Source organism: Psittacula echo (genome assembly GCF_963264785.1).
Source record: "Psittacula echo genome assembly, chromosome: 6".
NCBI lineage: Eukaryota > Metazoa > Chordata > Aves > Psittaciformes > Psittacidae > Psittacula > Psittacula echo.
In genome coordinates, this window is record NC_137743.1 from 23,065,428 (window position 1) to 23,087,712 (window position 22,285).

The window sequence follows — 22,285 nt, forward strand, 5'->3', positions numbered from 1 at the left end:
GAGACCTGCGTATGCCAAATAACACCCATACACAGTGATAGGAGCCGCAGCACATGCACAAAATTTATTGTGTGCTACCGTTTATAAAATACTTGAATAGCTCAGAACATGCATAAAATTTCCAACTCAGGGGTATGTACAGATTGTACTTCATGGCAAACAAACCAAAAAAAAGGGGGGAGATGAACTCCAGTGACCTAAGTTTCAAGTTGTGTTCCAGGGGACGAGAGGGACACATAGCAAATGTCAAAATAGATAACAAAGTACAGTGGCAATCAGTACAGTCCATTAGTTGTGAACAAATCAGCACAGGGCTTCAACTTTTATTTTAACCAAGCAGTCCTGTAGATACCAAAATACATGCAGTCTCAAGTTTACACTTTCACTAATGCCTTAGCAGTTGAACAGAGCAATTGCTTACGTGCTGCTTTGCCTAAACAAAAAGTATGTCCCATACAGGTTCAGTTTCCTTTACAGATCGAAAAATAATGACAAGCTTGCAGCTATTCAGCCCAGTGATTATCAGCTATTTATGCAACCGCAATACTCACAATAAACTAAAAGTACCCATCACATCTAGGTAACCTATAGATGTACATCATAGGTCTATATATTAAATATTTGCAAAATGAAAACATGCATACACAAAATACAATGCCAAGCTTTACAGACTTGATATGAATCAAAATTTACTTAAACAATGTACAAAGTTCAATTAAAAGTACCTTAAAATTAACACTTCCATATTTTTCTTACTTTTAAAATCAGTATATATAATATTTTAATTTTTTTTTAAAATTTAAGGTGGGGAAGAGTCTTGAAAAAGCTGGGCAAAAAAGTTTCTGAATTAAATATTTGTTTTTTAAATCTGTGTTCAAGTAATAAACATTCCTACATAGAAATCTTCTGATAAGCTGTAACTAAAAAATACAGTGAATACAATATAGAATTAGCAACATCTAAGGAGTAAACCTGAGGTCAGCATTTTACAGAATGACAAGAGATTTTTTTTTTTTTGGCATTTTTTCTGTCTACTTAAAACACAGTTTTTGCAGCCTCAGATATTTGAAGACCATTCTAATCTATCATTTTAAAGACATTTCATGAAACCGATGTCCATTAATAAATAGTTAGCTCTTAGGGTTGTATTTGAAAGTCTGATTTAAAAAAACAAACAACCTATACCGACAGAAAAATCCCATTTGTAAACTTAAGTGTTGACAACAATAAGCGTAAGATGCTAGTCTAGATGTGCTTTAGCGATAACAGCCTCATCCTTTCCCCAGACTTCTTCTGAACTTCAGCAGCCAGTGGTGGAGTTTGTGTGAACAGGAGAGGCAGGCTCCCAGGAGGTCGGGTCACCATGTAAAGAGAGGGGCTGTTGTCTCAAAAGCACGACGGTCGTTCTTCAGCGGGATCAAGTCAGACGGTTTTCCACCTCATGTGAAGTAGTTGCTTCGAGTGATCCCCCTGGCTATTTCATCTGTTGCCACATCAAAAAGCAGTAATCTAGGAATTCTCAGGCAAGACATGAGTGAGTAAACCAGAAGCTGACATGGTCACTGTGCATTGTTGTTGCCAGTTCCATTGTTTCCATTGGCATTTGTTGTGTTTATAGTATTAATACCGTCTTGCTGAAGAGCATCTTTTCTTGGTGGCATTCTCTCATTGATCCTATCCAAACCTTTTGCTTCTTCAAAACTGCAGATTCTATGTTGCGGAGAGAATCCTCGTATTGCTTAACAAAATGCAAATTTGATATGTCAGTAATGGAAAAATAAGTAGAAAGCATATACTTTTTCTAACAAATGATGTTTTAAAAACAGGTAAGAAATCAGCCAAAGACTTATGGCTCTGCGTTTGTATTAGTAAAAGCTTCTCTAACCTGCTTTCCTGAAACTGCAATCATGAGTTCAGTTTGTAACAAAAGAACAAGGTATGGCAAAATACTCTGCAAGTAGGAATCAAGGGGTTTAGACCCACTTGATTGCTTCTGCGCATCCCTGGTTTGGCCAGCTATCAACACCAACTGCTTTTGCTGCCTGGTGTGTCAGGCTTATCTTGACATCCCCCTTTTCTCCAGCAGAATGTCAGTAAGATCTAAGCAGCACAGCAAGTGCAGTGGAGGCAAAGCAGCAAAGGGTTCTAAAAGTAATAGTAGATTTACATCCTGCATACGCATCGATGGCCTGATCCTGCAGTTTTCATGCAGGCAAAACTGCAGGATGTGGTTTGCATTTGGTGCTAATTGTGGATGATGGAAATGGACACAACCACAAGCACTGAATTAGCACCTTGGTTAAACAATGGTACCATTTAAATACAAATGTATTTAAAATAAGTGTAGAAAATAGGTATTATTTTGCTACTGATTATTTTAATAAATGAGGTCTGTTGTTGAATTGACACCTGAAAATGGTGGATCACATAGTAAGACTGAAGTCTTTGGGATGAAATAATTCTTTGGAGAGTAACTACAGCTTTCCACCCACAACAACGGGACCTCCTGCATGTGTGTGTGAGAACGGAATATGGTACTTGCTTATATTTTTGGAGCTCTGACTTCCTTAATTAAAAAACAAAGAATACGGTCATTAAATGGTGCTTTGCGACCAAATCTGAAAACCCCCAAGGGCAGCTCCCTTAACTGCTATGCTGTTTGCCATTCACTACACTGAATATTGAGCAAGAAGAAATCAAAGTCTCACCAAAAAGACAATAATCTGAAGTTGGATGCTCTGAATACCAAATAATTTGATGGCATTTTGCTCAATACCACTAAAAAAGGAGAAATATACTATTTATATAGCACAGAAGCACTGATAATCCATGGAAATTAATAAGCCTCATACTGGCAGGCTGGCATATGTACTGGAAATAAATTTGGTCAACAAATTATGTTCAAAATCTGTAGAAAAATCCCATTACATTTATAAATCTTGCACTATCAGAAATGTTATGGAAAGTTTTAAAAACATTTGTTCAAAGCCATTAAAATAGATTTTATGAGAAAAGGCATGCATAGACAACCCTCCTTCCACATGTAACCCCCCATCAAACACAACCTTGCAGTTGGAATGAAGGAAAAAAACCCAACACTAAACACTACCATTTTTAAGGACTTCAAGACAACACCACGTATCACAACATGCTATTATACAAAAAAAACCTACTGCATAATTCATAAAAACAAACAAAAAAAGACCAAAAAACCCCCAAGAATTTCCCTAAAATATTAAAGATTATCATCATCCTAAAGCCAGAAATGAATGTTACATGTAAAAGGGATGAATCAATGCAGTTGATTCATCTCTGCTTGTGCAAGTTGAAAGTAAAACACACCCACACAGAGTACTTTTGAATTCCCTCCCAGACACCACAGATCTCTGCCAATGGCAAAGACTCTGATCATACCTTTTTCAGCCTCAATTGCCTCTACAGTGGCTGTACAGAAGTGAGCAGATGCATGCAAAATGAATGAGAAAGATGAAGAGTGTAATATCGCATAGCAGAAAAGGCAATGATCAATTTAATATAGTATGTTACGCCAGATTAGATTACAGTTAGTTAAAATGATAATTAAGGTTTTGGGGAGTTGTTTTTAAGTTTAAGTCAATCTTCTAAATTTTAACTAATACAGTTTATCAACTAAAAGTAACTAAGAGCAACACTAATTAACTGATGTTATTAACTACACATTTCTCTAAGTTTTGTGGGTTCGTTTGGGTTTCTCTGAGGCAGCAACAAAAACCTTACACTGAGGTTAAAGCTGTGGTATGGATTTAAAAAAGTACTAAAAATCTATTTGAGACTACTGATTCTAAAGATTAAAACGCATTAGTGAACTTCATTAAATTATCAGGAAGGATACTATGAAAATATTGTAATAAGAAAAAATTATTTTTCGCTTTATGTTTAGCTGCCTGAAGTTAAACAAGTACGTCAAATTCTCACTGTATTTTAAGTAAAAACATCTATGAGAACTGAACAATGAAATTTAAGCCAGGAAAGACAAATCTAGCAAATCATCTTTACAAAGTCTCATCAACTGTTCAGTTGGATGAAAGACAAATCCTATAGCAGGAAGAGGTTTGGATTTAACATAGTCTTGGTGGGTGAATCAATGTGAATATGAAAAGTTTAGCTTACTCGTTTTTTTTAACTAAATAACCATGACATCTACAGCAATTTCTTAGGTGTAAGACCCTTCCCAACTGTTTTAGCTTTAGAAGTCAAAGCTTTAATATAAGGTTATTAGGATATAAAAAAACCTTTCTATTAGGGCAGCCTTGCTAAAGAAACCAATTTGTAACTACAACCTAAAATATTGCTAAGTTTCAATAAAGATAATAACTTTTTACCTCCCCTGCTATGTGCCATGCCTCTAATACCATATTTTCATAAATATTAACAAAAAACAGCACATATAACGGTAAACCTACTTGTGTAGTGCTTGATATATATTGTTAACAACAAAAATCATAGCACAGTATTCAAGTAAATGCTGGGGAAACTAGCCATATTAAAAAATACAGCATTAGATCGGAATGCTTTAAACTTAATTGTTTATTATTTCTCATTTCCTATCCACCAAAACCCAGACACAAAATTTCAGCTGCCTACACTATGCCTCAACCTCACTGATGCATAAAATTATAATTTCCACTGAGAATCTCTAAAAAAAATAAATAAATTCGGATACTTGCATTAAGTGCTACTGAAATAACGTGGAATGCTTAAGGGTAACGCAGCATTTTAACTCTTACATACTGCACATTCCATGGTAGGGAAAAAAAATAGATTTCCTGTATGCCGATCTACAGAGACAATCCCAGAATTAAAAAAAAAAGTATCTTCTATGGATGGTTATTTATTTACATTAAGGGAAAGAATTCTTCTCAAGTTGTAAAAATAAATTAGTTAAGAATTATTTTAGAAAGTCACCAAATACATACTTTCATACTATAATCTATTTGCCGTACAAAACTATGTAGAAAAACCACCTCTTTCCACCATTTCCTGTTACCTGTGAAGTCTTTCTTTTCAATCTTTTCCTGAAAAGATCACGAATACTGATTTATCTCTGTAAATTATGTAGCTTGTCATAAATACAAATTTTTACTCCTAGTTGGTTCTATGTGTAGTACTATTATTCCAAAAAGATCTTGGAATATACATCACAATTAAGAAAAAGGTAATTTTCAACTTGACATAAAAGAACAAACTGACTGGAAAATACAAGCACTTAAGAAAATCCCATACTGTAAAGACTCAATTTGGAATTTTGTTGGATTCTCTTTTGCAGGTACACCTGAATTAAAACTGTATTTGTTGTAAACCCTGATAAACCTCAAGTAAATACTGTATCATATTAATGTAACAGGTAATCCTGATGTCTTGGCTCAGAAAATTCTCAACTGAGAGCAAAATCTAAGCAACAGGGTTCAATGGCATTTCCATCCTCACTTGCAGCTCTCCCCCTGCTTTATACAAGGGACAAATCTGATACAAAATCCTTGCCAACTTTCAACATAAACCTCAAGAAACCTATCTTACTGCCGCTTTGATTAATAGCAAGGGCAGCAGTGAAAGATAAGATGTATTTGGCTAGTTCAACTGACTTCTACGTAAGTATTACAACTTTTCCTTTAGGCATGTGTCTAGTAGGTTGCTGAATAAAGTTTTAGGTGTTTGGGGTTTTTTTTAACAGACCTTAACTCAATTTGGAAAAGTTTTGTTGGATTCAGCTCACAGAATAAATCACTAGGAAATACTAAAATGTTAAAGAACAGTACTTGGTTTTTAATATTTCAGCTACTATTATGCAAGCAACATAATTAATAAAAACCATAAATCTATATTTAAAAAAAAAGACTCAGAAACATACAAAGAGCACAATTTCCCAAAGGCTATTTTTATTCTAGCACATCAAAGCTACCAAAAAATAACCTATGATTTGGTTTTCAAAAATATATCCACATATTTCTGAAATTTAAAAAAAATCGTATATTGACTTCTTCCACAGGATGGAGTTCTGCCCTTTTTTCCAAAACTATCTTTTTTAAACTGACCGGTCTTTAACCCTTTCACTAGAGTTCGAATTTGTATTTCACCCTCAGACTGTTCTGCTTTGCAGCAAAAATCTGTTCAAGCATTGCCAATAAAGGCATTGCATCAGACTGACCCATGCGTTTGGTGCCCTACTCTGCATTATGTGAATGCCAAAAAGTTTCTCTCCTTTGAGAATGGCCACTGAGTATCTCAGAAAACATCGCAAGTGCGGCTGAACAAATTCCTGAAACAGACGTGGCTATTTGCTAAGATCTAGTACATATTGTTACTGACATGACGAATTCTAACAGGCATATATGCAAAAATCACATATGCATTGTCTCAGTGGTGACTTACATATATATGTGTATGTGTGCATATATATATATATTTACCCTGATAAAAAAAATTTAGCCCAGCTCTTTAGAAAATCCTAAATGTACACTCCAATTTATTACAGCTTTCGAAGCTTCTCAGATTTAACAGCAACCAGCACAACTAGACCTTTTCTCAATGTGCCCTTGAAAAACAAGCACTTCTAAGATTGAAACCTGGAACCCCATGACAATTTTGTGAATTTTCAAACAAACAAAAGAATAGAATAAAAAAAATGCTATGTTCTTTTTTCTCAAATCTATACTAGTTTAAATTATTGATAGTGTACTAATCAACATAGTACAACATACTTCAAATAGTAATTAAATATCTTTAATAATAAATCCTGCCCTACTATCAGAGACCATATTTTTGCCAAGAATAGGACTTCACTGATATTATGATGGCTTAGAAAAGTGTTAATTATTGAATTATTCCATTTTTTGTTTACCTCTAGCTTTGAAATTGAGCATAATAATTTGAAAACTACTTTATGACTGAAACAATAAAATTCTCATCAGTAAGTAGAAGTTACTGCAGTTTAGGGAGAACTAACAGTTGGCACGAGTTATTTTGAACAATCAACATGACTAAAACAAATGAGGTATATTAATGAAGTGCATTAAGGAGTACTGCCATCAAAAGTTCTAGTCAAGACAAAAACACCCACAAAAATCCAAAGCGCATTTTGCATACTTTCCAAATGTCCCACATTTTCAGCAATAACAGAAAGTCGTATGTTTCATGTTAAAAAAATTTTCTAGTCAGTTTGATCCTCTCTGATTTTTATAACGCAACACGGATAAAAATCTGTTAAATAAGTGAGAGGAATGCAGACTCATTTTTTTAAGCATAATAAAGTATCTTATTAAACAATGAAATTTAAACTAGAACATATGTTTTTGGAATAGTTGGATGGATTAGGAAACATACACCATTTCTTATTATAGACACTCACAAAACAATCACATACATACACTGGACATATAAACTTAATTGTAGACATTATATGTCCACTGAAAAAAATGACTTTCAATGTGACATTCATGTTTCAAAGCCATTAAAATAACAGCTTTGGTAGTTTAATAGAAAATGCAGTGAAAGACTTTATAAAAACTACACAGAAAATTTAAAAAAATTCAAACAGCCCAAGTCACAAAATGAGAAAAGCAGCTGCTCTTGCAAAATAGATTGTGTAAAAAGTGGTATTCATATATCACAATCTTTCAATAGTTATATAATTCAGTGGTCCCATGCAACAGTCTAGTACTTTCTAGTAAAGTCAGAACATGGCCAATAAAGAGCCTTTGAACAATCTATGTTGAGTGCTGCAGATATGAAGTCCAGTTTCAGACTGGTATATTTTAGTTATTCACCATTGTGAGCAGAAAGATGGACTTCATTCTTTTAATACATTTGGTACAATCTCACAGCATTTTCCCTAGTCAATCATTTATGGGCCCTGTGAAAAATGTGATCCAATAATTCAACAAACTAAAAAAAAAGGAAGAAAAACCTTTTACAAAATATTCAATGAGCCAGATTACAGGTATATTTTGTATAGAGTTCTTTTTATTTTCATGCAAAAAAAATATATGCACACTTAATAACACCCTTTTATTTTGATTTATTTACAAGTTTTAAATTCAATCCCTTTATTCTCAACTGATTTTATAACAATTACTGAATATTTTTCAAGTACATTATTGTTCAGAATGCACAGACAATGTGCAGCAGCAAATGCAGCAAACCTCAAAAACAAGGTGCTACAACATTGCTTCTACATCAAGAGACAGACAAGTGTCTGGGATAGTGGTTTAATTATAACACTTATACAGACATACATCTATACCTAGAGAGAGACAGACAGATCTAAGAAAGCAGCTACATCTGCAGAGGAAGGAAACAGCATGTTACAAGGACAATTCAGGGAGGTCAATTATACATAGAACATTTGACAAACAACATAGAGAACAAACTTTGGCATTAATTACCAGGGTACAAAACGTAGCACATTTCAAATCTATCAATGGAGTATAATATGGAACTCTGCAGCCTGTAGCTGTTTGTTTATATTAATATCAACAAGCATTTGACATTGTCAATGAAAATACTAACACATCTATAATAAAACCATTTTAATGGAAAGCAGACATGTAATGATGCAAAATTACATTTTTGTATCTGTAATGATCAAATGCCTCAATACCAGATATATAATAAAGTTACCTCACTTCAGGCATCTGCGCCGCCTGAAAAACTGCAAACTAGGGAAACTGAAAGTCTGAAAAATGTAGCCTGACACTGCTGAATTAATTTGCTTTTAGTTTTATACCCTGGTTAAGTATCCATTTCACATTGCCTGATTAACACGTAACACTATGCTTGTTATCAGCCGCTAAGACAAGAACTGAAAAGCATAAGAAATTCCCTGCATGCATTATGTGTAGTGTTAGCAAAAGAGTGAGATGTGCCCCAGTCCATCTGAGGCACAGCAAGTTGCATAACATCATTACCACTTTGCAGGGTCTGTCGTCCTCCAGCCAACACTCCACTAGGTAACATTCCAGTGGGAGTCAAACCCTTGAGTGTCAGCACACTTTCACTCTCCTCTCTGGTGTGAGAAAAAACATAACAGAACCTTAAATATCCACTCATGAAAACTTGTATTGAAGTAAAATAAGGGATAGGGAGAGCCTATTTTTGCTGTGCTTTATGCATGTCAAGACTGAATGTAAACTCAAACAACTAGAAAGAGGAAAATATTCCATACCAGTCTTTCCTCTGCATATGAGTTATAAATGTTGATTAGTTCTGAACCACATTCTGAGCAATTATTCACATGCAAGCTCATTAGCTTTGAAATTAGCACTGAATGCCTCAGGAGGTACTGAACACATCTCAGTGGCACAAAACAACCCACAATATTGTTCAAACCCTCTGTGCTTCAGGAAATGCTAACTTTACAAAATTATCCCTATTTGGACAACTATGTTCTGTGGAAAACTATCTGGGTAAATGCGATCATGAAATTTCTGCATCTAGACAGGTATAAGAAGACAAGTTTTTTAAAAACCTGAAAACAACAAACAAAAACCTGAAACAAAAAGCCCTTAATCCTCAACTTTCTGGTATGCCAGAAATTTTCAAGGCAGTCCTGACCACCTCCATTACACCCTTGATTTCAATCTCTTTTTTTTTGTATTTTCTTTCCAACACCCATAGCCAATGGCTGGACAAATAACTTGTAAACTAAAGATCATGTTCTCCAATTTCCTGAAACACATTTCAAAAATTACATACAAATATTCTATAACCAAAAATACCAACATCAATGCGGTGCATCAATAAGCCAAACAAGATTCTGACACACAGCTGATTTCCTTGAAAAAAACATTTGGCACCTATTATCCTGGAGCAGAGGTGTTTTCCTAATACATGTAAGAGAGGAATTTGGAATGCAGAAGTCACGCAAGTACCTGAGAACAGAGAAGACTCTTGCCATCTTGCCAATTGCACGAATTTTGTTTCTGATTATTTCTTTCCGTGCGGCAGCTGTACCTACTTTCAATGGAATAAGAGAGAGTCTCAAGCTCATGAGTATTTACAGGGTCACCACTTTAAAACGCATAGATTTCAATATAACTGTTTAAGTTCAGTGCTCTTCACAGGAGGCCAGTACGCAATCACTTAAAGGCACAGTTACAAAATTATGGACTCAGAATGCCACCAAACCCACTATCACTTCTGTGTCCACAAAACACACACACAAATTTAGAATGTTTACAGTGATTTCGTAAAGCTAGCAGGCAGCTATATTACCGCCACTACAGTGTAATAACTATAATTAACTCATTTGCCTAAATTTTACACTTGTAACTCTTCACTGACATCTGTATATATCAAGATTTAGGCATGCAGCTTAATACAGAAGCCAAAGAGATACTAAAGCCACAAAAAATAAAGATTTGTTGCTAACTCTTACACAACTGTCCAAGAGAAAACACTAGTTCATTTTGCTTGGTTTTGTGTCATCCCCACAAAAAGACACCACAAAACAAAATGACAAAGAATTGCAGCGTTACATCCCTTAACACCTAAGCCTATGTCCTCATCATCTTAGGTTTGCATCATTTCCAGAAATTACAAATATCAAAGACTTGGAGTAAATTCTGTATATTCCACAGAGCAGAGAGATACCAATTGTGAAAGATAAAAGTGAAGACAACACTCTGAACAGCAGCTTGCGATTGGGAAGGTGAGCCACCTTTACTTGCCTGAAAAAATTGTATAAATATTATAAAACAGGAGCTCCTTTCTCCAACACTAAGTGCTGCAGGTTTGTTTCAATGCATAAAAGTCATCCTTCCCCTCATCCTCCACTCCTTCTCCTGACTCCTTAATTCCACTAAAACAGGAAAGGCAGATGAGGAGATATCACAACTAAACTCCTTACTTCTCAGACACTGGGGAAGGAGAGTACTAATGACACCAAGACTAACTCAAGCCATACTTTGAATTCAACCACAGGGGACCATAAGTGAGCAAACTCAGACAGCTGTTAAACATTCCAGATCTTCCATGTAACATTGATCTTCAATCCCCCTCATTAAAAAGTCGCAAAACTAATTTGCAAGAATGTAAGAATGTAGAAGAGAGGATCTCAGAATCGGGCAAAGGAAAGCTGCATGTCCACAGATTTTTTTACTTGCATTCAGAAAAGACAGCTATGAAAGGAGCCTTTTTATATCCCTGCTCACTAGTATTTAGCTTCCATGTGAGAGTACATACACTCCAGCACCAACAGTCACCCTTCTTAAACCACAGCTGCAAGAACGCAAGGCCTTCTGCTGCACAAGAGTGGGCAGATTTCCCGCCCTGAACACAAAACCAAGTAAAATACAAAAGAGAAGGCCTGCAAGGGCAAATGACAACAACAAAATCACATAAGAAGGAAAACGCACAGTACCGATAAAGAAAAAAGGGAGCAAGAGACAACCTTCAAATGAACACAATGAAAGAATTGTGGGGTAAGCCAAGTATTTGCCAATCCATTTGAACCAAATGAAAAAGCCAGGAACTACTGAGTAAAGTTTTTTTAGACAACTGAACAACTATAACAAATTGCAGACACCAAATTAAAACCAAACACACAAGAAAAAACCAAACCAAAAAACCCAACAAAACCCCCCAAAAACCACAGAAGGCTCAGGAAAATCTTTGACCAGGTTAAGGTGAAAAATTCAAGTTTTACTAAAAATATTTAACTTTTAATTTTTAAAGTCTAAAAGTTTTTACTTTCTCTCTTTGAACACGATGAAACAAAAGCTTGAGGATCTGGAATGAGGACTCCCTCAGAGTTTTGAAAAAGCTAGGGCTAAATAAGGGACCATCAATCTTTCCCTAAAAGTCTCTTGGTTTTCCTCTTACTTACACCTATTTGAGGGCTAGAATGATGCAGAGCTGTAACACCTAGGCTGAAAAGATTTCAGGCAGTGCTAATGCCTGTATCTAACTCTGGAATGTCCCCTTGCCTTAAGAGAAGAAAGGCTGGCTTTGTGTGGTTTTGGTGTTTGCTTGGTTTGGGGTGGGGTTTTTTGTTTGTTTTGTTTTAACATGATCTTTCATTGTCCCAGCCCTCCAGAAGTACCACATCGAAGCCAAAAGACCAAAGGTATTACTTCAGGCTGCTGCACTGCGCTAATGTAGCCACTGAATCCTGTTTAGTTCAGAGAGACTGTAAAGTGGCATCTGCTTGCTGAAGAATGTCTTGATTATACCCTGTATTAGAGGAGATATGACACAGAACTCTCCCATCCCCCATTCCCAATGCCTGCACAAGAGAAAAATTTGAAATGCTTATACTATTATGCTCTAAAGAACTCATAACTTTTGGAAACATCTCCATAATCTAATGCATTCCCAAATACTAGAAATATTATCTGGAAGTGACAAATTTAAACAGAGAGCAAATTTATTTTATTAGGTAAGTAACAGAAAAATTTTTCTGCACAGAATTATCTACCCTGAGGTTTCTGAAAACCAGGTGACAGACCATCACTTTAAGATGGTAGGTTTCTTTTTACCTGTCTGTTTCCAGCCATTTTCAAAATTGTACATACAATCAAAAAGTACCTTTTTGACATACCAGTTGAAGGAAACCAAAAATACTACACAAACCAGGTTTTGGAACATTCTATAAACACATTCCATGCACAACCTCAAAAAAATCCTCATGATAAAAGTATTAAAGAGCAAGACAGACAACTGAATGCTCCCTACACATGCAGGATCAAAGATGAAATTTTAGAAACAGGTAAAAGAATAAAATTCTACAAAAAAAAAAAAAAAAAGGAATGGAAGGAAGAAGGAGAAAAATTCATGCACAGAAAGACAGATGTCTTGGAATATGACTTCTGATAGCAAAATACAGAAGCTTTTATAAACATCCCATTAAAACGGGTAGTAATAATAAAGGCTACATATGTCTTTCGACAGAAAGGTATTTTCTGCATTAATACTTATGCTGCCAGGTTCTATGAAGTCATATTTCAAAACATTCCTACTCTGTCTGGTCTGTACCTTTTTTATTGCCATATATGAGTCGCTCTTCAGATGGAGAGTCCAGAAAAAAAGGAAGTGAACGATGGAGAAAAAGGTGAGTGAGACAAATAAAAGATATTTAACTTGGCAGTGGTAATAAAGAAGGAATGGAGAAGAAATGTGAAAAAATAAAGTGGAAAATCGCAACACTTAAAAATACATTCATCAAACAAGAAGTGGAATTGTTGAGTGTGTTTTAAAATTTGACAATAAACAAGTGAAAGCTTGAAAGTCAACAGTTAAAAAAAAAAAAATCCATTCACATAGAAAGATAAAGCGTAGACAGTACCTAGGTGGCATTAAGAGATGCATCAAGCAAAGAAAGTGTTAAAAGAGACAGATGAATAAAGTAATTCAAATTAGGAAACTGCAACTATCATACTGAAGACAGGGCGTGTGCAATCAATTGATGACTGCAATTATGCTGGACAACATGGAATACCACCTAACCCTACCCAGCAAGTGCTTGGTATACTTGATTTACACTCAGTTTAGCAGGATTACTTGAATGAAAAACGTAAATTAATTGTTTTCAGGATCGCATTTGAGACTATTTCTAAGTTTTCACATTTCTGTCAACAATCTGAATGGCAGCAAAATTCCAGTGGCTCATAACCAATGCACCTCAATCTAAACCACACAGCTGCTTAGCACAACACTATTCTGCTACTGAATTTAAACACAGTAGTTATCAAACATTAAGAATGGCTTCATGTCTCTAGTATCTTTATAAATGATCCTTTAGTGTTCCTCAACGGCTGCTAAAACTTTTCTTCCTCCTCCCCCATCATCAAATAATCCACCAAATCAATTGTTATTGGATAAAAGGAAGCACGTCTGAAAAACTTTTAGGCGTGACATTAAGCACTACTGTAAAAACTCAATAAAAAGAAGTGTGATATTTTAGGTCTTCATGTTAATGTTGCTTCTCAATCATCACATTGCAAACATCTCCTTAACAATCTACTGTATCATAGTTTAAAAAGTAATGTTATAATTCAAAAAATAAACACATATTATACAATGTACACATACAAGTTATCCTTTAACTTTTATGCTTTAAACTCAAACACTAAGACTCAAATCTGTATTTCACACTCATTGTGTACCACTTTGCCATAAGAAATATTATATATGGCTTTCACCTACATCAACTCTCTCCTGAAGAGCAAGCAGTAAGAAATTTAACATCTCATAATAAATTCATTCTAATGACTTTACAGAGTTTAGTATTTTTTTAATTTAAAATGATAAGAAATTATGAAAATTTTCCACAAAAAGTTTCAGTTTTAAACAGAAATCAGATATGAATATTTGTAAAGAATACCATCAGTGTTTCTTGAACACAAGCACAAAAACCACAACTCCCTCCCCTTATAATAATTCCCCAATTTTTGTCCCCCAAATTATTCCTGTTGCACAAGAGCAGGCAGATTTCCTGCCCTGAACACAAAACCAAGTTAAATACAAAAGAAATCTAAAGGAAAATTTGAAGCCGATTTTCTTCAAGTTCCAGGTAGTTTACACCAGCCTAAGCCAATTACTCATTCAAAAGTTATTACCATTAAAGATATATACGTCTTAAAGTAACCCCTACCGTCAAATTGATCTTCCCCCTCTGTCATCAGTTCATCATCAGAGCAAATGCTCAAAACATTCACCAACATTTCTGTTACTGTATAAGAAAAAAAAGTCTTAATTCAATCCCTGTAGAATTGTACATATTTTCATGCACACAAGATATAACCAGTTACCAGCAACGACAGCGAATGAACTTCTTACATCACAGCTATTGCTCAATAACCTGGTTTCAAAAAAGTTTTTCTTGCTGTGTGTTGTCACTGAATTTAAAAAGCTCAGAAAAATAAGCTAAAAATTGTACCACCTACCAATCTAAGACCACAGCAGAGCTTTCTCTCCTATCATACAAGGAGTTCTTTTAGATAAGGATTGTCTTCTTGTATATTAGTATTTTTACATTAGGATATGTATTTGAACTAGATTTTATACAAAATTTACTTAAATAAGAAAATATTTTGACTGCTCAAATTTAGGTTTAAAACAAAAAAGCTGTTCCATTCCTGGCACCTGCAGGCCTGTAGCAGAAGCACCAAAGCAGAAAAATATTATGACATAAATATGATGCAAATTACATGTCTTTTTCAACTCTCCTTAAAAATATCGATAGAGTGGATACACAAGCTTGCCTCAGAAAGCTTAATTTTCTTTCTTCAGGAATCTCCCTGTTCTGCCAATCAAACTTGCTCACTTATATCAGGCTTTCTTAAAACAGCCAAACTTCTCCTCCCCCTAGAGTATTCAGAAACCTATTCCAGAAGTTCAGTCAGATGGTTAAAAAGCCTGTGAATTGCTATCTACATTTATTCATGACTAATTCATACACTTCCTGTGTTACCTGCTAGGGTATTCTTCTCCATTCTTGGAAGTTACTCCCCACTTTATTGAAAAAAACCTAAAACAAATCCCAAAACCCCAAATTATTTGATTTTGATCTGTTCAATGAGATCAGACAATATTGGCACTGTATCCCTCATCAAAAGCGGAAGTATGAACTTGTCCAAAGGCAAACTACAAGGCCATGATTCCAGCAAACTTAAGCATACAGTGAGTCAATGTCAAACTTAACAGTACTTGGGTGTTTCATTACCAGCAGCATAAAAAAAGGCAAAATAAAAAGTACCAACTCTTTGTTCTTGAAAATGTTATCTATTACATCATCAGGTAAATAAGACATATACAAAAATCTCCCTTCAAATGTGAGGTCCCTCTGTTTAAAAATGAAATAACCTGTTGAGTGGGTTAACTGTACCAAGAAGTATCCAAATTATTTGTGTTAAACTGCTCATTAAAGACAATATAAACAAATCCAGAATCCTAGGCTTATATGACTGTAAATATATCATCTCAAGAATACTTTTCAAAGAAATTTAAAGAGCTTTCTAGACCTCTTTTATAAAAAGACCAGTTTCTGTCATGGAGGATTTTAAACAGATCCAATAGCCTCCAACCTCATTGCTTTTTCCCTGAAAACTACTTGGAGCCCCAGTGTCCCAGATTCAGAGTTAGCAACTCTAGGGAGGGAGAGAGACGGGGGAAACAAGGAGAAAAAAAAAAAATAAAAAAAATCCATGCTAAATTATCTTTTGTACAAGTAAAATAATAACTGAAAAAGTTATCTTTAATGAAGGTCAATCTGTTATAACTATATAGGAAAGTTATAATTTTACATGAACATCTCAACATAGTTTATACCTATAACTGTACAAGATTAATAACACATTAATTCAAAAGTTCAAAGGTACTACTTAATAATGCATGTATACACCCTCAATGGAACTGATAATTTCTGTTAACACTTCTGCTTTATTAGATGCAGCTTAAACTATCTTGACCGAAACAGGTGAAGTAAACAACCAAAACCTGTAGAACAAGTTGTATTCTCAGAAATAGCATTTTCACATACCAAACCCCCCTCCAAATCCGTTTGACAACTTTACCAAATCTTCTACCTGATAAAGACAAACACAGATACTCTTTTTCATAAAACCCATGCAATTAATCTCTCATTGGTAAATATATCTAAAAAAAATACAAAAATCTTCCCAACATCAATCTGGGAGAAACAGAAAAGATACCCACTGATGTGTAGCTTTTGCTTACCTTTTTCTCCAACAAATGGCAAAGACCATGTAAAAACATCCATAAAATTTGGTAGCCAGTAAGGATGAGGAGAACAATTGAACTGACGAATATTCATCACATTGTTTTCATATTTTAACACAGCAGCTAAAAGAAAATTCAGACATTTTGAAAAGAATGTTTAAAACTTGCAAGTACCACAAAGTAAAGGCACAAGTTTGTTTTAGCTCTATTTTCCACTACAGACAAAACAATCCCAGAGATACTCCACTCTCTTTCACAGATTTCTAGTGGAGAACTTCTAATTTTTATTGCACATGTTGCAGTTTAAGGCACTGTTACATGTCAATAGAGTTCTGTACTATCCTATTATAGGTCTATAATGAATAAAGACTTTAAAAGATCCTGAAATGGTACAATTTCAGCACCAAAATCCTAACTCAGACAGTAGTATATCCAGTATACCTAGACTCAGGTTTTTTTCTTCATATAGAATCATAGAATCACAGGATCAAATAGGTGGGAAAAGACCTTTAAGATCGTCGAGTCAAACCATTACTCCAGGCCTGCCAAGTCCACCACTAAACCATGTCACTAAGGGCCTCATCTATAGGTTTTTTGAATACTTCCAGAGATGGTGATTCTACCACCTCCATGGGCAGCCTGTTCCAGTATCTGATCACCCTCTCAGCGAAGATATTTTTCCAAATATCCAATCTAAACCTCCCATGGCACAGCTTTAGTCCGTAACCTCTTGCCTCAAGTAAAACCATAGAAATCTAGAAGATCAGGAAGAAGGGGAAGCAGAGAGAAACAAAACAGCAAACCAGAAGCATTCTAAAGCATTGACTGCATTTTTCCACACTTACACTTACATTACACTGGAAACAGCTGATGTGAAAAAAGATTCTCAAAATGCAATATCCACAGAGATGGTGAAAAGATGTAAAAAGCCAGCTGCAGCTAGTTTTATGTCTCCTTTACTCCTTCAGTGCAAGTAACAACAGCTTATCTTTTCCTCTATACAGCTAATCACCCTACATAAGTGGTATGGGTTGGTAGTTGGTTCTTCGGATGTTGGACAGAGAAAATGCAACGTATTTCATAGAAAAAAGGTTTTGGTTTCAAAGGAACACTGTTTTAACATTTGGAGATCATTCACTTCTCACATACTTTAAAAGCCAGACTTTAATGTCAAAATTGAATTTCAGCAGACTTTATTTTTAATTATTTCTGTTGTTGAACTTTGCTTTCATCTATGAATAATATTAATTCACAGCTAAGCTCTTCTCTGTAATTCTGACTTGTAAATCTCCACACTATTAAGCATGCTTCTCCAGTGCAACTTTGTCATAAGCAGAGGATGGACAAAAATTAATTCCTTCTATAGTCTACACCTCCCTAATAACATTTCCAGTGGTGATCAGTATTTAGATCACTATTTGCTCTTTCTCAATTTCCCATTATGACCCTGTACCATCACAATCAGATTCTCAGAAGCTGCGTTACACAACACAAACTACCTTATCCATAGACTCCTGATCAATATTTCCTTCCTTTTTGCCCTCCTGGCAAAAAATTGTTAATATCAGATGATTTAATCTAGCAAAACATTTTTATTTTATTATTACGTACAGTTACTAATAACAAGATCTTACCTTTATTATTGTAGACATCCAGGTAATTAGGTGCTGAAAAAATTGTTATTAATGATGGGAACCCTGTTGTTTGACTTTTCCTGTACATTCTATAACTGCAAAACCAGACAGATTATTTCACATCTTACAGCAATAAGCAGTTACATGTTTTTATTTTACACTGTGAATAATTTCTTGCAAGACGCAAAATACTTACCCTGCATCTTGTGCTTCATGTGCTCTAATGATTGACAACAAATTATTATTTTGCAAAAATTCACAAACTGCTGGATAGCTGCGAAATGAAAACAGCTATGAGTAACCAAAATTATCTAAAATACACAGCAAGAGTCAGCATCAAGACATCAAATAGGTCCCAGCATACTCTCACCTATAAAAGTATGAGCATCCTCTGACTGTATTGTGACTGAAATGCTCTTGTGAATTTTCGTTTCCAAAATCTTCTGAAGGATCTGACCACAATAAGTCACACATTGGTCCAAATGCTGGAGGCTCTTTGAATCTATCTAACTGTTAAAGAAAAGGTAACAGCACAAAGATTCTTTGAATATTAATCAGTAAGTTTTACACATTTGTTAAACTACATATCCATCAATACTAAGCATTTTTACAATAAATCACAGCATAAAAGTGGTTTCTGTATATTTTTTCCTCTCCTCCTCATGAAATAAGGCACAGACACGCCCAAAGAACCAAACCTGTTAAGAGCAATAAGATTTATTAGTTGTAAAAAGAAGGGAGATAAATTACAGACTGATGGGTATGTGTAATACAAGGTCAAGTTACAGACAAGCAACAAAATGGTTCTTTTTCATGCACATGCCACACCTACCAATCTGGAGACACTGCCAGGAATTAGCAAAGAGTACAGGAAACAGGAATTATAAAAGAAAAGCATAAATAATTAGCACTGACTAGAAGAGACTAAATAAATTTTAAAAATTATCATAATAATACTGATAATTGAAACAAAACCTAAAACACCAAAATGGATCATTTAACAACGTAATGAAGAGTCGACTAGCTTAGCCATCTTAGACTTCTTTCATTCAGGCTTTATTTCTCAGCTATGGGCCATTATACATCCTGGGAGATGTCTTTGTTTTCTTTCTCTAGCTGCTGCTTTACAGATTTCTACTTGGAAACACCTGTTTTAGCAGCCTGCAACTTTCCTAGTAATCACAGTGAAAACAGGCAGAGGTAAGGAGGACAGTGCATTTCTTAACTTAAAAGGAAAATACTCTGCTTAATAAGTAACGGTCAATCAATCTCTGATGTCCCAGAAATAAAATTAGACATCCCAGATTCAATATAAGTTTATTTGATCTTTATGTAGCTGGAGTTTGTTCACAAGATGATTTTATCCAAGAAATGTAGGAACGGTTCTTTGATGGACAGTGCATTTATCTCACTTTACCTCCCACACCAAAGAAGATGACTTTGATGGTACTAGAGAACACTTAACTCTTCATGACAGGTTCGAAGGGAGGTTTGGTGGGCACCTGGTGAATTTGAGTCTAACAGTCCATAGGAATCCATTCAAATATGAAACCAGCAGTAGTGCCAAGCTCTCTCGTGCCCTGGAAAATCAGAGCTCCTGAGGTTGCCACCTGTAACATAAGTGGAGAGGTCCAGATCTTTACAAATTCCTGCCAGATAAGGCAAGGGAGGTATTAACTGAACTTGTTGTTGGAATTCATTCATTATTAAAAATCCAGTGGTTTAACGTTTCCCACACTGGATGATAAACCCTGCATGGAATATTTCTTCCAGAAACTGAAGAAGTCAGTCCATCAACTTCTGCAAGTACCTGAATTTCTGTAGATTAAACCATCAAGTTTCTAAACCTCCAGCAATAAATTTGGGTCCAGAAGCTAACAGAAGCATTCACACAAAGAAGATTCAACTGTTTCCCAATTGATGTTTCCTGCAATACAGAAGGCTGAAAGTCTAGAAAGCACTTCTAAGATTTTCTTTGGGTTTTTTTCAAGGATTTTCCTTATGACTTGGGCTAAATAGATAGAGATGTTATAAAGTTTTGGTTGCTATAAGCAACCCTCTCTCCCAAACCACTTTCTCATAGCATTAGAACAATGACGTTGACATCTTGAAGTACGGAGGTCAGTTTGTAAAAAACAAACATACATACGCACCAAATCAGTGTCTCCTTCACTAGACAGTTTACCAACTGGCATGGTTCTCAAGACATTTCAAAATTTTAAGGAAATACCACTGTAAGCTACCCAACCCTGACTGTACATATCAAATCAGAATAATCAACTTAAGGGTTTCTCTACATCAGGACAGCAAGAAAGTTAACGAAGGACATGAGTCAATTCAAAACACTTGTTACTGATCAGCTATTTCTGAATATGCTGTGACTATGGCAAAACAGAATCTCAATGCAAATTAGCTTAACATATTTCTAAATATGATTAAGGTAACTGAGAAAGACAATTTTATTCAAGAATAAGAATCACTATACCTGGTGCTGACCCAGAAATAGGTAGTATAATTTTTAATATGTACCATAAGATCATAGAATCCAAATTAATTCCTAGGCATTAAGCAGTCAGGGCTACTAAACTAAAGTGCATCATACCTCCACATGGATGTTCAAATTCAGGTGTAGCAAAACCTTGGAGGTAGATTAAGGTACAGCAAATTAAAACTATTTTACTTTTGAGGCAAAAGACCTTCACAGAAGTTTCACATTCTTGAAGATACAGACAGCAGTTTTAATTAATCTGTAGTAATTTTCCTGGGAATCACGACATAGTAAAGCTTAAAAACAACGTGAAGGCCAGTGAAGAGTGGCAGTCGTCTTACATATTACTGAAGAAAAGGAAATTTAAGCAGACCACAGAAAGAAAGGAAGGTATTACAAAGACAGATTCACAGCAGCACCCTGATTTATTTCAAGGCACTTTGATGATCAAGCCTTAGTATCACCAAGAAAAGAACTAAAGAAAAGAACAACCATCTGTTGTAAAATGAGGAAGTAAATTCTCTGTCTCTCTTCTTTAAATTAAGAATCCTCGTAAACTTATCTGGACATTTCCCTCCTTATAAATCACAAGATTTAAAATCATAATTCCTGGAATTTTGTTTCAGCTGAAATCTTGGCAGTGCACAGCGTCTCTAAGTTGTTGGACATGTGTCTGAAAGAGACACTCTTTACCAACACAATCAGAACACCTGTGTAAATGAAGTTCAGAGAATAAAAATCAGATTAATCCAAGTTTCACAAACATTCATCTTCCCAGAAATAAGAAGCACTTGCAGCAATCTTTCTAGCTAGGTCTTACTGTCATAGCTACTATGATAGCTGTCCTCCACTGGAAGTAAGTTTATGCCAGCAAAAATGATCATTTGTGTAGTTTAATCATCTTCGTGGATGTCAGTAATACTGACACTAAGACTTCACCCACAAGAAGCTTCATCTGCACAGACTTATTTTTTTTTCTGAGGTGATTCCTATACTATTCATAGAGCTGTGAATTCCCTTCTTAGGCCAGATGATTATGCCTACACATGTCTGCAGAGAAGACCTCTCCTTAATAAGAACTTCTGCTAATAAACCAGAAGGCTTGTAAAATTATACAATTCTCTCGACTGTTTACAAAAGTCATTTCACACAACACACTTGTACCACAAGTATGCAATTTTTTCCTAGATACAAAAAGAGCATTTTACATCACCCATTTAAATACATCTACAATATCAATGCATGCTAAGCTCTAATGCAGCTATTGAAGCTGCTGCCAACTCTTGAACAGTTCCTTTTCCAAGTCACCAGATGATTATTTAGAAAACAAGAAAATGCAACGTGCCTCAGTACACTTTCCTTCTTACACGACTAAGCTTGTAAATCTACTTCTTCTCTGTTCCTACCATCTTCTCCTGTCACATCATTCTGCTTGGCAGTGTAGTATGTG

The 22,285-nt window shown here is 35.2% G+C and overlaps 1 protein-coding gene across 12 annotated transcripts in view; it reads right to left on the reverse strand.

Moving 5' to 3' along the window:
• The window catches only part of PPP3CB (protein phosphatase 3 catalytic subunit beta), a 50,483-nt gene that overhangs the window by 6,577 nt on the left and 21,621 nt on the right, over positions 1 to 22,285 (reverse strand). For 3 of the 12 annotated variants that reach the window (XM_080620705.1, XM_080620702.1, XM_080620704.1), the window contains 9 exons: positions 18,718 to 18,857; positions 18,544 to 18,621; positions 18,348 to 18,442; positions 16,711 to 16,836; positions 14,627 to 14,704; positions 9,906 to 9,990; positions 8,943 to 9,040; positions 3,415 to 3,444; positions 39 to 1,738 (listed from right to left, as the gene is read on the reverse strand). In XM_080620705.1, coding sequence (XP_080476831.1) covers positions 1,560 to 1,738; positions 3,415 to 3,444; positions 8,943 to 9,040; positions 9,906 to 9,990; positions 14,627 to 14,704; positions 16,711 to 16,836; positions 18,348 to 18,442; positions 18,544 to 18,621; positions 18,718 to 18,857 — 909 coding nt within the window. In that variant the 3' untranslated portion in view covers positions 39 to 1,559. Of the gene's footprint in view, positions 1 to 38; positions 1,739 to 3,414; positions 3,445 to 8,942; positions 9,041 to 9,905; positions 9,991 to 14,626; positions 14,705 to 16,710; positions 16,837 to 18,347; positions 18,443 to 18,543; positions 18,639 to 18,717; positions 18,858 to 22,285 lie in introns of those variants that run through there. The other 9 variants (XR_013957179.1, XM_080620703.1, XM_080620712.1 and 6 more) reach the window with 7 other exon arrangements.